Source organism: Anomalospiza imberbis, chromosome 15 (genome assembly GCF_031753505.1).
Source record: "Anomalospiza imberbis isolate Cuckoo-Finch-1a 21T00152 chromosome 15, ASM3175350v1, whole genome shotgun sequence".
NCBI lineage: Eukaryota > Metazoa > Chordata > Aves > Passeriformes > Viduidae > Anomalospiza > Anomalospiza imberbis.
The window spans coordinates 18,789,960-18,802,165 of record NC_089695.1 but is presented as its reverse complement, the minus strand read 5'-3'; the positions used below and the strand labels follow the sequence as shown (position 1 = coordinate 18,802,165).

The 12,206-nt window shown below is 45.6% G+C and overlaps 1 protein-coding gene across 1 annotated transcript; it reads left to right on the top strand.

Moving 5' to 3' along the window:
* Positions 1-213: 213 nt before the first annotated feature.
* CDC23 (cell division cycle 23) lies at positions 214-8,682 on the top strand. Its single transcript, XM_068206286.1, has 16 exons — positions 214-402; positions 891-963; positions 1,854-1,991; positions 2,264-2,306; positions 2,688-2,793; positions 2,879-3,011; positions 3,976-4,153; positions 4,240-4,337; positions 4,562-4,643; positions 5,222-5,375; positions 5,504-5,623; positions 5,913-5,988; positions 6,265-6,326; positions 7,185-7,263; positions 7,362-7,481; positions 8,363-8,682. The coding sequence occupies exons 1-16, from the start codon at positions 275-277 to the stop codon at positions 8,531-8,533; spliced, it is 1,761 nt and encodes a 586-aa protein (XP_068062387.1). The 5' UTR covers positions 214-274; the 3' UTR covers positions 8,534-8,682.
* The last annotated feature ends 3,524 nt before the right edge of the window (positions 8,683-12,206 follow it).

The window sequence follows — 12,206 nt, the reverse complement described above, 5'->3', positions numbered from 1 at the left end:
CCAATCAGGCGGCACGGCTCCGGGGCGCGCCTGGGATTGGTCACGAGACCTCTCGCACTCGTCCAAGCAGACGACTCCGTATAGGGGCGGGGGAACGCAGTGCGCGAGGCTTTGATTGGCCGGGGCGGAGGGCTGGCACGTAGTGTACGGGGCTATGATTGGTCAGACCGGCAGACGGGGCTGTGATTGGCCGGACCTGCGGGCGGGCGCGCAGTGTACGGAACTGTGATTGGCCGGGCCGGCGGGCGGGGCTGTGATTGGCCGGGCCGGCGCGATGGCGGCGGCGGCAATGGTGGCGGCATCGGGCGGCGCCGACTTCTCGGATCTGCGGGAGATCAAGAAGCAGCTGCTGAGCGTGGCGGAGCGGAGCCGTGAGCGCGGGCTGCAGCACAGCGGGAAGTGGTGAGCGGGGCCGAGCACAGCTAGCCGGGCCCCAGCTCGGCGGACCCCGGGCTAACATGTTCTGTGCCGGGAGGGAGGATGGGACGGAGCTAGGTTTGTTTAGTCTCGAGAAGAGGAGTCTCGTGGGTACCTCATAATTTTTTACAACTCCCTGAAAAGAGTTTGCAGTGAGGTGGCAGCCAGTCTCTTCTGCTGCTCCTGCGGGGAGGGGACCAGAGGAAATGGCCTTAAGTTGAGACAGGGGAGATTCAGTAAGATATTGGAAAATGTTTTTGAATTGTTCATGTGGTCAGGCACTGGAATAGGTTTCCCAGGGAGGTGGTGGAGTCACTATCCCTGGAGGTTCTTAAGAGGTGTCTGCATTTGGCGCTAGGTGATGTGGTTTAGGGATTACAGTGGTAGTGCTGGGCTGACGATTGGACTTCATGATCTTACAGGTCTCCTCCAACCTTGATGATTCAATGATTCTAATGCTCTCTTTCCCTCAGGGCTGCTGAACTTGCATTCGCCCTGGAGCCACTGCCACTGAGCGAGCTGCCGCCTCCCCCCGTGCTCACCGAGGTACGGGCCCAGGCTGTGCTTGGGAGAAAGTGGCTGTGAGCTCTAGGAGAAGGTGCTGCAGCTCATGGGGGTGGGCTGTTTAATCTTAACTATGAAGGAAAATACTGATTGCAATCTCCCAAATCCCACGGGTGGGAGTCTGCGCTGGGCTCCAATCCTGCCATAATGCTGGGAAGATCCTTTCCCTGGTGTGTTCAACAGGGCGAGAGAGCTGAACCTGCTTTCCCAGATGAAAGCATTATCTGTTGCTGTGTCCTAAATAAAACACTCTGTAAGCCAAATTTGAAATCACATGCATGCTACTTTATTTTTATTCCTCTTTACTGAGGTCAAAATTTATTTTAATACAAATTATATTTTGCCACTAAACTTGTGCTTGTTAGGACACAAGAGAAACAAGTTGTGTCTCCATCCCCACCTCTGTAGGAATACAGTAGAACTCATAGGTATGTGCCTGTCCTGGTGTATTATAGAAGTATAACATGTCATAAATGTATTTCAAGGTATAATTACCAAGGAAGTGTTCACTTGTATGTTAGCAGATTAATATTCCCTTATGTGGAATTCCTGAGCAGGTTTCTTGTTTATGGTTTTTCATACTAATTGAACAGCTAAGCCTTGCCTTCTGGCAGCTTGCCACAATTTGTTTCTGAAATCTCACCATTTATTTAAAATGTTCTTAAATAGTCTGTACTCATTATTGGAGAACTCTAGAACTGGATCATATGAGGGAGTGGAGGAACTTTTCTAATAGTACTCAAACCATCTATAAAGATGGACAAACTGCATTTTGAGCTTTTGGAGCAACTTCATTGCTGTGTTTGTAACCATGATTTTCCTAAAGTATGTCAGAGCTTCTTGGGTCTTAAAACTCATGTGTGTCCCTGCAGGAGGATGCTCGTGATCTGGATGCCTACACGTTGGCCAAGTCTTACTTTGATCTCAAGGAATATGACAGGGCTGCCTACTTTTTACAGGGCTGCAAGAGCCAGAAAGCTTACTTCTTGTACATGTACTCCAGATACCTGGTAAGGTAGAAAAAAAGGTTGCCTCCTAGCGCTGAACTCCTCTGCTTCCAACCCCTCCCTGGCATATTTTATTTTTTTGCTTATTCTTTTTCTTGGTTCCTGATGACCACCTTGAAGTCCAAATTCTGTGTTGGGGTAAAGAAAGATAGGGCTGTTCTTTTCAGAACTGTGTTGTCTGTGAAAACTCAGTTTACACGCTGCTGCAAGTGCTGCAGCAAACATAGGAAATATACTATTATAATGTAATCTTGGATTTTCTTTCTTTTCCACAGTCAGGGGAAAAGAAAAAGGATGATGAGACAGTTGATAGTTTGGGTAAGTCTCTGGTGTCAAGAAATGCATGATGAGATAATGAAGCTTTCGCCGTTGACTCTTCATGTAATTCATCTTGGGTCTATGGCTTTCCCCTCAATTTTTTGGATAATAGGTACTGTAACATGATTTCTTTCATTCTCTTTCGATTCATTGGCTTAATTACAGGTTGCAGATTTTCATCTATTAGGTCGTATTTTAAACTGGGTGACCAGACTAAGCGATTTTCTTTAAAATGGGGAACATACACACAGGCTGGGAAACCGTCATGTCATGTCAGTGATAATTCTGATTGTACCCTGGACTTGGCATTGCTGTGGTGAGACTCCTTATTGAAAAACTTTCCTTACTGAAACCTAGCTGTGTGACTTTCTCTTCTGGTAGGACCTCTGGAAAAAGGACAGGTGAAAAATGAAGCTCTACGAGAACTGAGAGTTGAGCTCAGCAAGAAACACAAGGCACAGGAACTGGATGGATTTGGCCTTTATCTGTAAGTGTTTGTGTGTATTTCTTATGTATTTGTGTGGATATGCAGAATTGCATGATTCTTATCAACCTGACACATTTTTTTACAGATATGGTGTTGTGCTGCGGAAACTGGACCTGGTGAAAGAAGCAATAGATGTGTTTGTTGAAGCTGCTCATGTCCTGCCTTTGCACTGGGGAGCCTGGCTGGAACTTTGCAACTTGATTACAGATAAAGAGATGGTAAAACTTTGGAGATACTAAGATGTGGTAACAAATCTCAAGAGTTTAGCCTGATTCAGTGACCAGTGTTTCTGTTTCCACAAGACTGATGTTGCCCACTGCTTCATTCCATGAGACACTGTCAGGCAAGGCAATCCACAACTGTAAATTATATTGTAAAATCCTCTTTATCTTCAATTGCTTGCCATGCTGAATCTTGAGAATCTTTATACAGGCACGGCTAATTTCTTATCATTCCCCCACAAAGTGGTTTAAGAAATTTCCAATTCATGTATTTTGGAAGCAGTTGTCACCGGGGTGATCATCTTGTCACATGAAGGAGATCCTCCTAAGAGATGTCCCTTTTTTAGTTTTTCTTAATCTGGTTCTAATTTCTCAGTTATTGAGGACTTCTGTTAGCTTGAAAGGATATACAGAATCACTACGTTCAAAACTGAAAAGATAATGTACAAAGCCACATAGGACGTGAATTGTATCAGAGAAACAAACTTCATATATAAAACCAAAATAGGTTATTTTTCTTTCTGCATGGAGTTTGAGACTACTTCTAGAATTCTTCAGTAAATTCTGGATGATGGAGTATTTAAAACTACTTTTAAAAAAAGTTTAAAAAAGTGATGCAGAAGAGAGTGATACCAATTTGTGGAAAAAGGGAAGTGCATTTTTTATTACATAATTTTGAGTCTGCTTACATAGTTCATTGAAATTAGTGTTATGATATTGATATTCAAACATAGGAGGAAAGTGCAGTCTGAATTCAGTGGCTGAAGCAAGAGCCAGGTGATGTCATATTTGAAGACAATTTCTTCCCCGATTGACCAAATGGGTTTAAGAAAGCGACTGCAGGATAGCCTCCTACCTCAGGACCATCTACTAAGTCATGGGAGGGAAGATAATGGATTCTTTGCCATGTGTAGCTTGTAGAATACTTCTGATTGTCATCTCTTCATCCTCTTCTTGCTAGCTGAAGTTCCTGTCCTTGCCAGATACATGGATGAAAGAGTTCTTTCTTGCACACATTTATACAGAGCTGCAGCTGATAGAGGAAGCTCTCCAGAAGTATCAGTCTCTCATTGATGCAGGATTTTCCAAAAGCACTTATATCATCTCTCAGATTGCAGTTGCCTACCACAATATAAGAGGTCAGTGACACTGAGTAGGAATGACCCCCTTAATGCAAACTTGGCATTTATAGTTGTTGGTGTCCCATATGCTGTTCTTTCTTCAGATATTGACAAAGCTTTATCCATTTTTAATGAGCTGAGGAAACAAGATCCTTACAGGATAGAAAACATGGACACTTTCTCCAACTTGCTCTATGTAAGGGTAAGCATTCTTCCTGTGGCCTGTCCATAGTGATGGTTTTTGTTGGAGGTATGTTAAACACTGGCAAAGCAGCTGATGCTGTCTGGCCTCTCTGAATACAGGCTTTCCTCTTCCCAACTCCGTGGAAGAGAGGCACGGTATGCATTGCTAATTGCTTATTGCGGTTTCTTTCAAAGCATAATGTACTCTCTCTCTCTCATCACTTTAATCTTTTATTCCACTAGAGCATGAAGCCTGAATTGAGCTACCTGGCTCATAATCTCTGTGAGATAGACAAGTACCGTGTTGAGACCTGCTGTGTAATTGGTGAGAGCCAATTCTTTTACATGTTATTTTTACATCTTATTTTGCTGTCTGTAGGCTGTGTGAGAGGATCTTGGAAACACTTCTGGAAGTGAAAAACCGGCAAGGCAATCAAAATCACCACTTGTTGAATGTGGATTCAGGCAGCCTGAAAAGCAGACTAAATGACGGAGTACCCTTTTCCTTCATTTCTCTCTGAAAGCTGCTGTAATAGTACTAGGGTAGAAAGTAGACAAATGTACCTAAAAATACCTTTATAGTCTTCCAACTCCAGTGGAAATAGTTGTGTGTCAGGAGCAGGAAATTGATTTGTTAGATCATGACACTCCACGGCGATGGAATCATAAATTGATTGGTACAGCTGGAAAAGGATTGACCAGAATACTGGTGAACAGAGTGCAGTTGGGTCTCTTGAGGTTTGAATCAGTTCTGTCTTTATTAGGACTCTTTAGAATTTATTAGGAGGTAATAATACACATTACATCATTTTTTCTACTTCTCTATTGGTATAGACTTTTTTTTTTTGGTTGGTTGGTTGTGGGTTTTTAAAATTTATTTAAATATTATGCCTTTTACTTCAGGAAATTATTATAGCTTGCGTTCCCAGCATGAAAAAGCAGCACTCTATTTCCAGAGGGCCTTGAAACTGAATCCTCGTTATTTAGGAGCCTGGACACTTATGGGACATGAGTATATGGAAATGAAGAACACATCTGCAGCTATCCAGGCTTATAGGTACCGCTCATGTACTGCACAAAATGGTGTTTGCTTCTGAAGTAGTATTTTCTATTTTTTCTCAGTGTTTTGCTGGATTTGGTTTTGATCCTGGCTTTCTGTCTAGCTCATCTCCTTTTCATTGACAGGCATGCAATAGAGGTGAACAAAAGGGACTACAGAGCATGGTATGGCTTGGGGCAAACCTATGAAATCCTCAAAATGCCATTTTACTGTCTCTACTACTACCGACGGGCCCACCAGCTCAGGTAGAGTTGAGAATGGAGCCGTGTTTATTGGTCTTCATTCTGATGTGGTTGATACTGGCTAAGGAATTTACATGCAAGAACTAAGCTGGGGAAGGAAAAAAAAACACTGCTGCGTTGTCAGTTAAGTGTTGAGGATGACTGGTCAGGAGTAAGAGTGATGCTTTATGCAAAAGGATGACAGACTGCCAGGTGTAGATTACTTTTTTCCCTTGACCACCCCCCCATCTTCCCCTCACCCTGAGATCAGCTGGCAGTCCATTAAACTACCTGAAGAATTGCTCTTTTACAGACCAAATGATTCTCGTATGCTGGTTGCTCTAGGAGAATGCTATGAGAAACTCAATCAGTTGGTGGAAGCTAAGAAGGTGAGAACTGATGTGTAAGACTTTCAGGCGTCTCCCAGAACACTGGGTGAAATTGCAGCAAAATTATGTAGCTAGTGCTACCTAAACTCATTGGCAGTTACAGTTGGGAAGTACTGCTGCAATATAACTAGAGCAGCTGATAAATAAGGATTTACCTACAGGTACATGCTTTTTTTGCTGACCATTCCTGTAGTTTTTTGTTTCTGATTTGCATGCTGGAGTCATGGGCTGGACTAATTTTTGTGGCATGCTTGACTGACTTTCCTTCTTTGACAGTGCTATTGGAGAGCTTATGCTGTGGGAGATGTGGAGAAAATGGCACTTGTGAAACTCGCCAAGTGAGTATGTGCCCTCACTGAACCGTCAGAGTTGTGTTAAATGCAAGTCACACTTTGATACCTAATGATAAAATACAGAATGTAAACAAGTGGAATTGCTGTTAGCTAGTATTACTTCTGGAGCTGTATAAGAATTGGTATCTTTAGGGCTGTAGTGACTGCAAATTTTGGTGTCCAGCTTTATCTTTGTTTCCATCAGGATAACTAGAGAGGATGATAGCATTATGTCGGTTGCAAAGGACTTCTTAATCCTGCAGTGTTTTGAGCATGCAGTACTAGCAATTGTATTTCTCATATTGCAACTTAAAAGCAGCCCACGATGGTAGGTGATGTACAAAATTGTAGTTTGATTTTATTTTTCCTTTCTAGTATATGGCTGTGACATTGAAAGAGGTCTAATGTGAATACTGTGACATCAGCATTAATTTTTTTTGCTGGGGATAAAGTAATATAAAGTGGGAAAAGCGAAGAGGGGAAAAAAGGGCAAATGAAAAGCGAAACTGTTGTACAAATTTGGGTTGTAGCAGGGGAAGAAGGAGGACAGGAGGAAATAGTAAGTAGAATGGCAAAGGTCTGTTTAAAGGTTTAAAATGCAACAGAATATACAAAGGTCCCTGCTTTGGTTGTCACTGCTTCTAGCTGTCTAGTCACTATCTGACTGCTTCTGTGTCTGTCACCATGAATGCAAACTGGATTATCTCTTTCCACGAGGGGCAGTACATGTTGCATGTCCTGCAAATTCTGAAGGAAAGGACCTGGCTTTAGTCCAGGTCAGGGTGAGCAAGTACGTTCTCATAGACCAAGAAGGTTTTCAACAGTGCAGTCTTGTTCCAATGACCCACTTTTCTCCTTTTGTAGGTTGCATGAACAGCTGAACGAATCTGAACAGGCAGCTCAATGCTACATCAAATACATCCAGGATATCTATTCCTGTGGGGTAAGATGATAGCTTGGGAATAGAAGGAGAAGTAAACATGCTGTAGAACTACTTTGGAAGGCACTTGCAAATGATGTTTTTTACCCCACTCACTGTAGGAGGTAGTGGAGCACCTGGAGGTCAGCACTGCATTTCGTTACCTGGCCCAGTACTACTTCAAATGTAAGCTTTGGGATGAAGCCTCAGCATGTGCTCAGAAATGCTGTGCCTTCAATGATGTGAGTACCTGTGCAGTCTTTGGTGCTTCTTTCTTAAGGGATCTATGACCTTGATCTTGGCTCCCCCTCAGAGTAGAAGGAGTTTTTTATGAAGGAATGAGGGCTGTCTGCCATACAGGTCACAATCCTGAATGGTGGTTGTCATGTATACCTGATCAGTTATGCTGAGTATGGTTGATAAAAGTCATGGAATGTGGTGTAGATAGTGAAATTGAATCATATCTCTTTGGTATTCACTAAGTAGAATAATTTGAAGCTTCACGTGGCAGTCTTAAGGCTGCTAAAAATCTTGGTGTTGAGGAGGTAGTTGAATGGTCACAAACTCCCACACACTGTGTAATGGCAGTACTTCTAAAACTTTTTTTTCCTCATCTTCTTTGTGTGGACAGTGCAGAGAATATAACAGTACTTGGGTTTTGTGTGCAGCTCCATAATCTGTGATGTTATGTATCTGTAAGTGGGCAGTTTGAGATTTTGAATTTCAGCCTAGTGGTAGACACTAACCAATGAGTGCAGGGTTGACCTATCCATGGCAAAGCTGCCTGGAGCTCTCTACAATCTGAATTCACCTTATTCGAAGTTTTCCCAATCTATTTCTTGCTGGAATATTTAGACAGCTTCAGTGGTTGATGGTTCTGTTCTCTGAAATACCCAAGCAACACACCAATCAGGAGTAAAAGGAGGAAAGACTAAAATGAAAAAAAGTGACTTACCTTAACATTTCTAAGGAGCTGAAGAAAAAAGAATTGAGAATAACTTTTACAGCTTCTAGCCTTACAGAATGACATGGTACTTTAAGTTACACTGCTTACATACTGAATTTGACCCAGAAACCATCCATTCATAGTTGTATTGTTCTGTTTTCTACAAATTAATTTCAGACTAGAGAAGAAGGAAAGGCCCTGCTGCGCCAGATCTTACAGCTTCGCAACCAAGGAGAAACATCATCCACAGATGTTGCTGCTCCCTTTTTTCTTCCTGCATCCTTGTCAGCCAACAACACTCCCACACGTCGTGTCTCCCCTCTCAATCTGTCTTCTGTAACACCATGAACAATTCCGATACTTGTAACTTGTGCATTGGATGTGACATTGCAGATGGGACATGCAACCACTTACTTCTTTCTAGGGAAATTCCTCCTTTTGTTGTTGCCCTCACATGAAGGGAAGGAGTTAGCAGAGTCCACAGCTGAAGACAGACGGGTCCCAACAGGGAAAGGGGAGCCTGATGTGAAAGTGCCTGTGCTGCACTGTGAGAGGCTACTCTACTTCTCACCAAGTCATTCCAGTCAGAGGGCGGACATGTCCGACTACACAGGACTGCTCCTAAGTGAGGCATTGGGAAGAGCTTGTCTGCTTGAGTTAAAATACATTTTAAGTTTGATTCTGCCAAGTTACCTCTAGTCTTTACTGCACTTCTTTGGAGGACCTCTTAGTGGTATCACTGCTGTCCTCATCAGAAACTGTTACCTACCTGTCTACGTAATGACTTTTGCTTGTCTTGAACTACACAGGAGATGTTTCACTAAAGCAGTAAAATAGGTACTTAGAGACAGGTCCCATGGGTATGTTAAAGGATTGGCAAATGTCAGAGGAATCCCAAGTAGCTACAGGTGGCAGCTGTCTGAGTTCTCACTGTAGGTCTGATGGATAGTTTTGGCTTTCAGTAGAAAAGCAGTTGGGATAGCACAATTAAAAAAATAATGAAATTACAGTTCTTGGGCTTCTTTATGGTGCAGCTTCCATGTGGACTGTAGCAATGGAATCAAATGAACTATAATGGATCATTTTGTTAAGGAGTCAGGAAGATAATTATGCCTTTGTTTCAGAATTAGTGTCCTTGTTCACCCCTATAAATTTACAGCCACATCCCTATGTCTGTGGCATGACTAAATCATGAACAAAGCGTTTTAAAAACCCTTCCCATTTAGCCATAGCTTCCTGTGTTTCATGAGACCAATTGTACAGGTGGGCACATCAGGAAACCTGCAGGTCACAGCCCTGGGCCCTCTGTACAATGCATTTGCAACATGTCCATGGACCAGAGGGAACCCATGTTCTTAGTTCTGGGCATCTCTAGAAATTCTTGTTTTATGTCCCATAATATCCATTCAACAACCATTTCTACTGCAGATGGTTTTAAACAGTAAAACTGGAACTTGATGTATTTTGCAAGAACTCTCCTAATTCCATGCAAACCTGAGGATATCAATGAGACCATTTATAAAATTGTTGTCACTAGGGGCAAATTGCGCTTGATAAACTTGGTACTGGCTCTCTACATGGGGGTCAATGTGCTGGTGGATAAGCGAAGAGTGACTCGTCATTTACTTGCGCTTGTGCAAAGCATTTGATACTGTTGCTTCCTCACAGTGTCCTTGTCTCTGTGCTGGAAAGACTTGGATTGGCTAGGCGGAGCCCAGGGTGACGAAGGTCACACTCCCAAATATTGTGGCCATTGACGTGCTGTCCAAATGGAGACTGGCGATGAGGTGTGTCCCTCGGAAGTCGCAAGGCCTGGGGCGAGCTCCAGCTTGAGGCCACGGGGACTCCGGACGCCTCGAGTGACCTGTGGTCCGGGGGCTGCGGCCCTTCGCCCTCAGAGGCCGGCTTCAGACCCCGCCGGCAGGGACTCCCGTCGGAGCCGTGCGCTCCGGGGCGCCGCGAGCACTCCTGGGCCGGATCGGCCCGCGCTCCCCGCGGCGCTGCCGGGGCACAGCTGCGGCGGGGCGGGCGGGGCTGCCGCAGCCCCGGACCGGCAGCGCAGCCTCGGCCACGGGGCGGCGGCGGCGGCGGGGCGGGCGCGCGCCCTCAGCGCCGGCGCGCAGGAGGCGGCGGGGCCGGTGCGGGCGCTGGAGCCGCCGCGGCGGCAGGAAGATGGATGCGCCGTGCTCAACCCTCGCCGCTCGGCGTCTTTCCCTGGCGGCACGGTGAGCAGCGGCGGCGGCGGCCGAGAGGGTCGCCCGGTGCCCGCGGCGGTAGAACAATGACCGGCCGGCTGCGAGGGGCCGGGGCGGCGGCGCGGAGAGGGAGAGGAAGCGATGGAGGTGATGGACGGGAGGGGAGAGCGAGCGGGAGCCGGCGCTGGTGATGGAGAAGAGATGGCGGGAGAGGTGTGGCAGGCGCAGCCCGCAGCCGCCTCAGCCTCCCGCCGGCCTTGCACCATTGTATGCCCGCCGGTCATTGTCCGCCCGAAGCGGGCGCGGCGCGCTGGGCGCGGCGACTGGTGCAGGGAAGGGAAGGGATGCTCCGGGGCTGGGGGCGTTCGGCGGAGCCCGGGCTGGGCCTCGTTGCCGCGGGGGAGCCCGAGCGGAGCGAGGCCAGCGCGGCCCTGCAGGCGCTCCCTGCGCTCGTTTCCACTCGGGGCGCATCTGTGCCCGCTCCACCGCTCCCAGGGCGATACACAAGGCTTCCTGCCCAGCAGAATGTTCATAATTGCACCTGTACGTGTCCTGGGCTGTCAGGGCTGGCGTGTCTATGTGTGAGAAGGCATTCTGTCTTGCAAACCCAGACCCCGCAGAATGCATCTCTTTGTACATGCAACGCATGCCTTTTTCACAGCCACTGATGGAGGAAACCTGCCTCTTCGACTGGTGTGCAATTTATGCTTAAATTACTGGATTGCCATTCTTCAGTTTCATTTGGCCACTTACCATGCATCTGGATCCTACATTTGAGTTACCTTATGACACTGAATACTCATTCATAGGCTGTTTCTGGTTTTTGCTGAGAATGCAAATATTTAAAAGATGCTGCTCTTACCTTATATGTTGGGAACATAGAAACTTACATATTTTAAAAATTTAATTTGACCTCTTGTAAGAAAAAAAAAAAAAAACAACCAGAGGTGCATTTTTAAAAAGCATTTGCATTCTGATGCTGTCCTGTGCCTCACTGTAAAGTGACATGTTGGACTCCCATTCTCAACATCTCTGATTTGCTGGGTCAGATTCTGCTGTGGTGCAGATATCATGCTTGGTCTAAGCATCAAGGTAGCCTATCAGGAGAATGTTTTGTTCCTTTTCAGGTAATAATGTGAGGTTTATTGCTTCTGCTCTGACTCAGGTTTTGTTTCTATTGATCTGGCCTACTGCTCTGCATAGGAATTTTAAACCCAGGGCTGCTGTGCTGTAAATGGTACTCAACCTGGCTCAAACAGAACACCTGGTGATTTTAAAAGGTTTTCTAGGAATGGGTACGATTTTGGTGAAATCTGTGAGTGGTGAGACAGTCATTGTTGAAGAGGGCACAAGACACAAGTACTCTATCAGTAGTTCTGTGTCAATCAAAAGATGCCATGGGCACTTTGATACAAGGACATCAAACTATTGAGAGTGGATCCAGAGCAGGGTGACCAAGATGGGGGAAGGTCTTGAGGACAAGGATTAGGAGGAGCAGCTGATGACATTTGCTTTGTTCAGCTTGGAGAAAAGGCTGAGGGGTGACCTCATCACAGTCTACAGCTTCCTCAAGGGAGTCAGCAGATGTGGAGGTGCTGATCTCTCTCTGGTGACCAGCAGTAGGACACATGGAAATGGAAGGAAGCTGCATCAGGGGAGGTTCAGACTGGACAGCAGGAAAATCTGCTTCATTGAGAGGGTGGCTGAGTACTGGAGCAGACTTTCCAGGGAAGTGGTCAGGGCACTGAACCTATCAGAGTTCAAAGACTATCTGAATGATGCTCTTAGTCATGTGGTTTAGTATTAAGTGGTCCTGTGAGAAACAG

Coding starts and splice junctions, on each gene's coding strand:
- CDC23 (XM_068206286.1), top strand. CDS start 275: ATGGCGGCGGCGGCAATGGTGGCGGCATCGGGCGGCGCCGACTTCTCG. Junction 3,012..3,975: donor TGATTACAGATAAAGAGATG/GTAAAACTTTGG, acceptor TCTTCTTGCTAG/CTGAAGTTCCTGTCCTTGCC. Junction 5,376..5,503: donor GCAGCTATCCAGGCTTATAG/GTACCGCTCATG, acceptor TTTCATTGACAG/GCATGCAATAGAGGTGAACA.